Source organism: Monopterus albus, unplaced genomic scaffold (assembly GCF_001952655.1).
Source record: "Monopterus albus unplaced genomic scaffold, M_albus_1.0 scaffold7.1, whole genome shotgun sequence".
Classification (NCBI taxonomy): domain Eukaryota; kingdom Metazoa; phylum Chordata; class Actinopteri; order Synbranchiformes; family Synbranchidae; genus Monopterus; species Monopterus albus.
Window position 1 is genome coordinate 5,718,020 of NW_018127887.1, and position 9,106 is coordinate 5,727,125.

At 39.0% G+C, this 9,106-nt stretch overlaps 2 protein-coding genes across 7 annotated transcripts; one reads left to right on the top strand and one right to left on the bottom strand.

Annotated features, from left to right (window-relative positions):
• Positions 1-515: 515 nt before the first annotated feature.
• On the bottom strand, positions 516-1,841 carry uqcc6 (ubiquinol-cytochrome c reductase complex assembly factor 6). Of its 3 annotated transcripts, none has more exons than XM_020624275.1 (3): positions 1,759-1,841; positions 1,087-1,220; positions 516-867 (listed from the first exon to the last, which is right to left on the bottom strand). In XM_020624275.1, exons 2-3 carry the CDS (start codon positions 1,192-1,194, stop codon positions 748-750), a joined length of 228 nt encoding a protein of 75 aa, XP_020479931.1. In that variant the 5' UTR covers positions 1,195-1,220; positions 1,759-1,841; the 3' UTR covers positions 516-747. The 3 variants fall into 3 exon arrangements, with proteins under 3 accessions (XP_020479931.1, XP_020479924.1, XP_020479941.1); XM_020624268.1 differs by lacking the exon at positions 1,759-1,841 and adding an exon at positions 1,599-1,742; XM_020624285.1 differs by lacking the exon at positions 1,759-1,841 and adding an exon at positions 1,437-1,540.
• A 325-nt stretch (positions 1,842-2,166) lies between these two features.
• Positions 2,167-9,090, top strand: tdg.2 (thymine DNA glycosylase, tandem duplicate 2). 4 transcript variants are annotated; one of them, XM_020625531.1, is made up of 11 exons: positions 2,167-2,246; positions 2,461-2,528; positions 3,698-4,014; positions 4,486-4,688; positions 4,876-4,945; positions 5,811-5,946; positions 6,599-6,681; positions 6,793-6,887; positions 6,986-7,157; positions 7,629-7,785; positions 8,692-9,090. In XM_020625531.1, the coding sequence occupies exons 2-10, from the start codon at positions 2,473-2,475 to the stop codon at positions 7,733-7,735; spliced, it is 1,239 nt and encodes a 412-aa protein (XP_020481187.1). In that variant the 5' UTR covers positions 2,167-2,246; positions 2,461-2,472; the 3' UTR covers positions 7,736-7,785; positions 8,692-9,090. The 4 variants fall into 4 exon arrangements, with proteins under 4 accessions (XP_020481187.1, XP_020481180.1, XP_020481194.1 ...); XM_020625524.1 differs by having other exon boundaries at positions 2,168-2,255; XM_020625538.1 differs by lacking the exon at positions 2,461-2,528 and having other exon boundaries at positions 2,168-2,255.
• The last annotated feature ends 16 nt before the right edge of the window (positions 9,091-9,106 follow it).

A 9,106-nucleotide genomic window follows, 5' to 3' on the forward strand; every position in this document is an offset into this window, starting at 1 on the left:
TGTTTATCAGCATACAGGCCTATAGCCAAACATTGTGTGTACCCATATGTCAAGACTAGTGTATAAACAAGTAAAGACTGGCAATATACAATAGTTGATGGAATAATACATCTTCATTGGGGAAATGGATGAAAAATACTGTAAACAAAGACTTAACATGTCCCCATAGTGGCATGCAACTATATTAATTTCTTATAAATGCAAAATAGGAGGACTTAGCTAACATTTTACCACACTTTAATTATCAAAATTACTGACGATTATTTTGGCAAGCTTATATTTCCATGTAGAGCACTAACATTTACCAAAATACTGCCAATATTTTAGCTGGATTTTTTAAAAACATTTAAATTAGATTTTCCATGCTTGGTTGAAACATCAACAACTTACTGACTTTAGCACAGTTCTCTTATTGTTTAACATAACTGTTCCCCCTTCTAAAAATCTAAACACAGTTAAAAGAATGAAGAAATGCATGAACAAAAGATAGATACAACTGGCTGTTCAATATAAACAACTGTGTTCCAGATAAGATCATTTTCCTTTGCAGAAAAATACCAGCAGAGCTGCATTTATTCCACTCGTGTTCCTTAAATTAGAGGAAAAGAGAGAGCACAGAATACATCCACTTGCAGATGTCCCAGAAATGACTCTACTCCCAGCCACACTGCAGCTTCTAGCCGTTGGCAAAGATTGGGCATGGTTTGCTTGACTGTGTCCATCACACAGAGCACATAGGATTCCACATCAGTCTACTTTTTGCTCTGCTTTAAGCTTCTGCAATGCAGCAACAGCTTCTTCTCTGACTTTGTAACCTTGTAGTTCTGTCTGGAGCTCTCCAGGCTTTGGTGGGATCTCTGGTATGCTCTGAAAACAACAACAACAAAAACAGTAAGCATGGTAAACACATTCTGTGGGTGGTGTTAGGTAATAATAGTATAATATGATGTATTTGTATTTTCCAAACTTTTAAAAACCTTGAAATGATCATCATCATAATGCCCGTGCATCCAGAACTTTTAAAATTGTTTAATTTCATCTACATAAAACAAAAACAGGCTATTGTGAACAAACTTTGTTCTTTACCAGATCAGGTAGGTAGTATTGGTGGACGACCTGCGCCCCTGCAAACATGGCCAGTAGACAACTTCCTAACATCCTCAGGTACCGAGGCCAAGACACACCAGCTGGCATCTTCACACTGAAGGATTTGACTCAGCCTGAAAAAAGAGATGAGAATAGTAAACAAATTAAAACCACATGCCAGAAATAAGCACCTAAATCTTTTGGTGCCGAGTCAAACATGATCTCACATCACCTTAACTTGCTAAATAGAAAGTAAAAGGTTTTGTCTATAAGTCTATAAATCAGGGTCACACATACAATTGTTCAATACTGTAATCCTGTACATAACAGGTACTATAAGTATAGGTTACCATTAAGGTTTTCCAGCTTTGTGAAGTTCACCTTTTTATGTACTGTATGTCTGCTAACCAATAACTATCCACTAGACCAGCTAGCTATCAATGCTTGTTAGCCCTGATACAGCTACCAAGTTTTAAAAACAGAAAATGGGGACAGAACATGGATAAACTGACCTGAAGTGACGCTCATAAGAATTAACCTTGTCTATTTTACATAAATGGCCTCAATGTGAAGCTGAATTTCACCATCTTAAACCCAAGTATCTGTCAATCGGACACACAAGCAGGTCACGCTGTTTGGCTAACACGAAGATAAAAAACAAAGAGCTCTCACTCTGCCTCTATTCGTGGATACCAGCTAAACTCGCGAGATATCAGGTGAACTCTGGGTAATCTCAGTTGCAGTTGCCTATTTCGTTCTGTTTTTACTGTGGAGTGACATGTCTTACGAAAACATGCTATCTTTGGCTCTTCTTTTACACTGCAAGTTCTTGTTGGAGCTTTCTTACACATGAGATCTGCCGCTGTCTAGCGGTAGTTTGTAGGAACTTTTTACAGTCTGTGTGATATGTACTATAATTTTTTACAGTTTGAATAAATAACCGGTATTGTTTTATATTATACTTATTTATCGTTGATTGTGTACTTGTGTAATTAATGTGACTGTCAAAAAATATTGAGTATATTACATGCAGTGCACCTCCTGACCAAGAGGTGGCAATAATTGTTCACTCTGAGCGAAAGGAAATGTCGAGCGTTTAAATGGTCTTTGTTTGGAAGGATTCCCAGCCCTCCGTCTCATAATTAAAACTGGAAAACAATGTATGACATGTATGTTTATTTTCTTCTATACCTTTTTTGTTACTGTAGCGGTCATGGCTTCAAAGCAGCTGTAAAACCTAATATTAGCTAAACCTTACAGCTTCCTGTAGCAGCGTCCATTGTCTTCTTTGTGCTTTAATATTCACACAGTTCATGTTTCTAATGTGAATTAATTTATCTGGCATCAGAATGACTGTTCATTTATTCAAATAAGTCAACAGTTAAGATGGAGGAAAACCAGTATACATCATTGACGGTTTCTACGGATTATTTTCAGCAGTGGTGAGTTGGTCTTGGACGTGACAGGTTCTGGGAAACTCATGCTTTCTTATCGAAATCTTCATTTCCATGCGTGAGATGAGATGGAGAAAAATAAATATCATTTGATACATGACATCATATACACATCTGTATACTTTATGTTTAGGTTTGTAGCAAGTGATAGCGTAATTATCAACGATAATAACCTGTTATAATGTAAGAAAAGGGATCCTCAAGGCTAATAGGCTAATATACAACTAACAGCATTAAATTACCCTGAGTTATAATTCAGGTATGTAATAATTCAGGTAATAAATCTAATAATTGCCAGTTAATTTTTCAATGTGATATTACATCATGAATACAAAGACCCCAAGAATAAGATGATCAATAAATTAGTCAACCAGAAGAAAATTAATTAATAAGTATTTTGATAATTGATTAATCATATAAGTAATTATTTAAGCAAAAGTAGCAGACATCAGTTGGTACAAGCTTTTCAAATGTGAAGATTCACAGACTTTCTTTGCTGTATTTAATAGAAGGTGCATATTTAAAGACAGCACTAATTATTGACATTTTACAGACCAAATAATTAATCGACTAAGAAGCAGCTGATTGAACGATAATAAATTTGGCTTGACAGGTTTAAACGCTACTGCACTATCCAGCAGTTATTACACCATCACTTGCTAAAGACTATAAATACACCCACAGTGGCTCTTACTCAGCCTGTTTGCCAACTGCCCAGTGAATACAGACATAAAATAAGCTATTCACATATTTGACTTGACTTTGACATCATATCACATCACAGTGTTTTTGAAAGACCTATCACGTTTGTGTATCTTCATTCCATTCTAGACTATTTTGCCGAAATGAACTATAGGTTTGGTGTTTGAAGAACTGTTTGTGTGTGTAACAAGTTCTAGATATTGTATTTATCCTGGTCATATAGTCACATTATAGAGGTATTTTTAGCATTTAATTTGAATGCAATAAATGTAATGCAAGTGTGTTTGTTTTTAAGGACCATGTCTTGTAAGTTTCCTCACCTTCTTACCACACCCCATTGAACACCAGGCAAAATTTTGCTTTTCATGCTCTGTCTGGGTCCTGTTCCGTTTTGTTCTTTTGTTGACCTTCCTCTTGCTATCCTCTTTAACCCTCTTTCTCCTCGTCTTCTCTAGGTATCAGTCCAGCCAGCAGCACCCTGAGGTGCAGCATGTGATGCCATATCACAGTGTGGGCCATTACACTGAAGGGTCCAGAGATGAGCCTGTCATGACTGAGCTCTCTGTTCACCGGGAACAAACTCTTTACCAGGAACCTTTTTATCAGAACTACCCCCTTGCCCCAAATCATTTCCAGGAGTCATCCTACCAGCAGAACATCAGGCAGCAGCAGCACCCTGCAGTCCTGGATCACCCTCAGCATCAACATGAAACACAGCAGCAGCAGGAGCTGAGTTTTCAGCATCACTCTCAGCCTGCCAGTTCACCACAAGGTATGGAAGACATTTTGGTCAATCTAACTGTCCCCCAGACAAGATCTCACAGGGTTACATGGTGTCAAATATCCAGTAGCTTTTGGCTTACAATCAGTCAGCCTGTCGTTTATTATGCACATACTTCCCTGTACTGCAGTGGCATAGCAAAATAGTTGAGTGATCATGACTCTACAAAATAATTTGAGGACTTAAAGCTACAGTATGAAAGGATAAATCACCCACAAATGGGAGACTTATGCACCTTCATGTGCATTGGTACAAAAATAATTTTTACAGTGTCAGATGCAGTATTTCTCTTTCACCCTACACTGATAAAGTGTAGGTCCATAATGTTTTGTAGCCAAGCAAGCTGCTGTTTGGGCCCATATCTATGCCATTATTCTAAGTATGGCTCTGAATTTGAATTCACCAACAGATGTCTGTCATTTTTTTGGTCATACTTTGACATATTCTTCATCTCTGTCCTAGCTGTGACACCAGTGAAGAAAAAACGAGGGCGGCCTTCTAAACAGCAGGCCGAGGAGGGCAGAACACAGCAGGACGAGGATGATGAGGTTGAAGCCGCCAAGAAGGCAAAGAGGGCCCTCAACCGCTTCAACGGCATGTCAGTAGCTGAGGTTATGGCCAGAACCCTGCCAGACATTATTACCTACAATCTTGACATTCTGATTGTGAGTTATCCTATTAAGAATTTATATATTTGTTTTATAAATTACATGTTTATATTTTGTTATTTTGTTTCTTATATTTGCATTTTCAAACTCTACACAGAATGTATCTTTGTCATAAGAGCTCGGTCACGTAACACTGTAGCTTTTAGGTCTGTTGCCGTGGTAACCCCTTCATGTTTCTCCTCAGATTGGAATTAACCCAGGACTATTGTCAGCCTTCAAAGGACACCATTACCCAAACCCAGGAAACCATTTCTGTATGTTAAAATTCTGTTTCATTACTGAGTACAGGGAATACATGCCAGCTTTCACTTGTACCTGCTCATCCCCTGTTGTACCCAATGTGGGTTCATCGATACCAAGACGTGTGAACCAGCTCAGATTTTGTTTTTTAAATACAAGTAGAGATCCTAAAGCTTCCAGAGTTACCAGTATAATAATTTGCTGCAATTGAACTTTGCAACTTTCAGTCTGATATATTGGTGCAGCCAAAAAAAATGGTGTCTTGGGTTTGAATATATGACTCTGTAAAGAAATTATTTAGTTGGCAACATAATACACAGATTGTCTGAGACTGATGTACCATGTTGAAATATGTGCATTTTTTTCATAACTGAAGCTTTTTAATGGGTCATTAGTAAGAATATCAACATTTAAGCACTCAGTAGAAAATGTATGCATGGAGAATTCAAATGTATTAAATGCAGAAATCAGTGTGCACAGTCATTTCATGAGTTTTTAAATCCTCAAGCATATTTTTGATCACATACTGCAGTGTCTAAATTTAGCTATGCTACAATTTTTCTTTTAAGTTTAATTTTAGTCTTTGGTTTTCCTGTATGTTTTGTGCACCATTCATTGTTATGCTGTTATGGTAACCAGAGATATTCAGTACCCAGCTCACTGACTGTTCTTGCACCTCAGCAGGTCCAGTATCAGCACAGTATTTTATTTTACAATGAAGATATTTTGCAGCTCACAAAATTTTGGACCAAAACAAGCATGCACATTGTCCAGTTAGTTGTGTGTGCTGATACTGTCTTGTAGATTTAGTGCAGCTGCAACACCTGAAACATGCCTTAACCTAGTGCTGTCAGATCTTACATTTGCTTTTCTCTTCAGGGAAATGTCTGTTTCTGTCTGGTCTGACTGATCAGCAGCTCAACTACATGCATGATCAGAGCCTCCCGGAGAAGTACAGCATCGGGTTCACCAACATGGTGGAGAGGACTACACCTGGCAGCAAGGACCTGTCCAGGTGAATGAAAACACAGAAAAACACACTGATCAATGAAGTTTATGGAAATGCAGTTTAACCAAAATAATGCACTTTACATTTACAAATTAGTCACTCAGTTGACGCTTTTATCCAGCTCAGTGTTTCCCCTACCATTCATTTGGTGGGGACAACCTCCCTGCCCCCAAAAAGAAAGGCACAAAGCAGGTTCATCTTATATGCATTCTACTGTCCTGCACCCTACAGAGGGCATGGCTTATCCATGGTTACAGCTAAGACAAGAACCAAGTTTAATTCACAGCAATCCGAGCTAGAGATGTGTGTTCAGCACACATGCCGAGCATCAAACGCAGAAGGAAAGGCAGGCCAAAATATTGGCTTTTTAGCCTGCCCCATGCACTGCCAGTTACACGCACCAACAAGCACAGGAAGACAGGCTAAAAAAATGAACAAACACTGACACCCCCACCCCCCACCCCCTTTAGTGAAAACCAGACAAAAATGTTCAAACCATCCCTCCAGCAGGCCTGCCCTCCCTGTTCAAACTAACCTAGGGGAATCACTGCAGCTCAAGTGAAAACAATGAATGGGTGCAACATTTTGTAATCCAGTGAAAAAAAAGATATGACTGCTGTTGATTTTTTTTTTCTAAAACGATTTTTTAAAATCCTAGTAAGGAGATTCGTGAAGGAGGTCGACAACTACTTGACAAGTTGCAGAAATATAAACCATTAATAGCTGCTTTCAATGGAAAAGGTACAATTATTCAAACGCTGAAACTAGTCTGTCCATTTCTGATGGAAGTGTTTAGATGCCCTTTTCATAAAGCTCTTGTGTAAGTTTAGCAGTGCCCTATTTTGTCGGCAGGTATTTATGAAATCTTCTGCAAAGAAGTATTTGGTGTGAAGGCAAAGAATGTCGAGTTTGGTCTACAGCCCTACAAAATCCCTGAAACTGAAACGGTATGTGGGAACACTTACTGGATGACTCCTAAAATACACTGTATACTCAGGCATACAAACAACAATCCTCATAGCATGTTTCTTTTCACCTACTATAGATGTGCTACTTGATGCCATCGTCAAGCCCCCGTTGTGCCCAGTTCCCTCGAGCACAGGATAAGGTGCATTTCTACATCAAGCTGAAAGAACTGCGAGACCAGCTGAAGGGCCTGGCACCCAGCCATGAGGTGGTAGAGACACAGTACTCCTTCAATCTGCAGCTGGCTAAAGGTAAACAGTTAAATTCCCATCCATTATCTGTACCGCTTATTCCTGAACAGGGTTGCAGGAGCCAATCCCAGCTGACACTGGACAAGAGGGAGGGTACACCCTGGACAGGTCACCAGTCTATCACAGGGTTGACACTTAGGCAACCACACACACTCACACTTACTCCTATGGGCAACTTAGAGTTACCAATCACTGTCTGTGGACTGTGGGAGGAAGCTGGAGAGAACCCACACAGGGCCAGGGAGAACATGCAAACTTCGCACAGAAAGGCTCTGGGTCGGCCCGGGGCTCGAACCCAGAACCTTCTTGCTGTGAGGTGACAGCCCTGTGTTGGACTGCTGTTCATTCTGTGGCTCACTTACACGCAGAGATATTCTGTACCTGCTTATTGGGATTTTCAGAAACATCATTTACTGACATCTTTATGTTTGAATTAATGTCCAACTTATTTCTTTTGGTTTTGTTCTGCAGAGGATGCTAAGAGAATTGCGATCAAAGAAGAGCAGGTGGATCCAGAGTATGAAAGCTGTGGTGGCCTGCATAACGACGCGAGGCAAAGCAGCAACTTCTCCAACTAAAAGACACAGAGGAGAGGAGAAAAAACAGGCCAGTGAGCTGCAGCACACAGGTAGTGGAGTTACCATGTAGTCACATTTAGATGGAACTAGAGACAAATCAACCAGTTGTTTCTGGTGCATAAAGTGTAGCTGTAAAAAGTGACTCCAAACCACTGTGAGTTAGGAATATTCAGACCTTTTGCTTATGTTAAAGTAGAAATACCACAGTTCAAATAGTACTGTGTTATATGTACACATTCAAAACCTTACTCAAGTATGCGAGTATTATCAGCAAAATTAAAACCCATCCATCACTATACAGTCAGACTGAGTTTTGTCACTGCTACATTTTTATACCAGATTTTTATTACTGTAAATGTAACACTAATTTTAATATTGTAGTCAACTGTGGTAGAGCTGATTTTACTCACTTTGTCTCTGTCCAGGTGCCTTAATATACTTTGTGTTTTATAGGCTCATTATGGTTTAAAAATCTTCATTTGCAAAGTAACTGGAATAACTGGAGTAACAGTATACTTGTCAAATAATTGTTGCAGATTAAAATGTACAATATTTTTCTCTGAAATGTAGTGAAGCAGAAGTATAAAGCAGCAGAAAACTGAAATACTTAAGTACAGGTATATCAGAACTGTTCTTAAGCACAGTACTTCAGTAAACATGCATAGTTACTTTCCATCACTGTGACAGATTACATACATATCTAAAGCAGAGATAAGTGTGACTTCATTTTTACACAGTACTGACATGAAAAGAACTAATGACCTGAAGAATCCAGGGAGAATGGATCTGTCACACGCTAAGTGACATAAAATACACAAAACACAACCACAGTCCTTTAAAATATATTTTAAGTTATTTGTTGAAGTTAAATAATTTGCCAATATATCGGTTATTGACTTACTGTATCAGTGCTTTCTGCAAGCAGCACAGTTCCTTTTTATTGTGGTACCTTGCAGAAGTGGACATTGTCGACCAGGCAGCAAGCGGACAGCATGATATGGAACCACTACAGCTGGAGATGTCTGCTCAGTAGATGCCAGCTGTACTAGTAGCAAGGTCCATCAGTATGAAGTCAGGTACGAAGCCTCTGATGACACCACAGAAGAAGAGGAGTCCCACCGAGGCATCGCAAAGTTACGCACAAAAGAGGAAGTGTCCTCAACAGTTACATTACTCCCAGATAGACGTTGCATGATTTAGGTGTTGTTGTTTTTTTTAATCACAGTTTATTGTATATTGTAAGGTAACGTGTCCAGTGACCTATTTTTGTATCTTTATGTATGAGATTCTATGATTTATCAATTGTAGTCTGGAATTTCTAATCTGTAATTACGGAGTTAATAAATCTCTTTAAAACTGCCACCTTTTCTT

Coding starts and splice junctions, on each gene's coding strand:
- tdg.2 (XM_020625531.1), top strand. CDS start 2,473: ATGGAGGAAAACCAGTATACATCATTGACGGTTTCTACGGATTATTTT. Junction 4,015..4,485: donor GCCTGCCAGTTCACCACAAG/GTATGGAAGACA, acceptor TCTCTGTCCTAG/CTGTGACACCAGTGAAGAAA. Junction 4,689..4,875: donor ACAATCTTGACATTCTGATT/GTGAGTTATCCT, acceptor GTTTCTCCTCAG/ATTGGAATTAACCCAGGACT.
- uqcc6 (XM_020624275.1), bottom strand. CDS start 1,194: ATGCCAGCTGGTGTGTCTTGGCCTCGGTACCTGAGGATGTTAGGAAGT. Junction 868..1,086: donor AATACTACCTACCTGATCTG/GTAAAGAACAAA, acceptor TGTTGTTTTCAG/AGCATACCAGAGATCCCACC.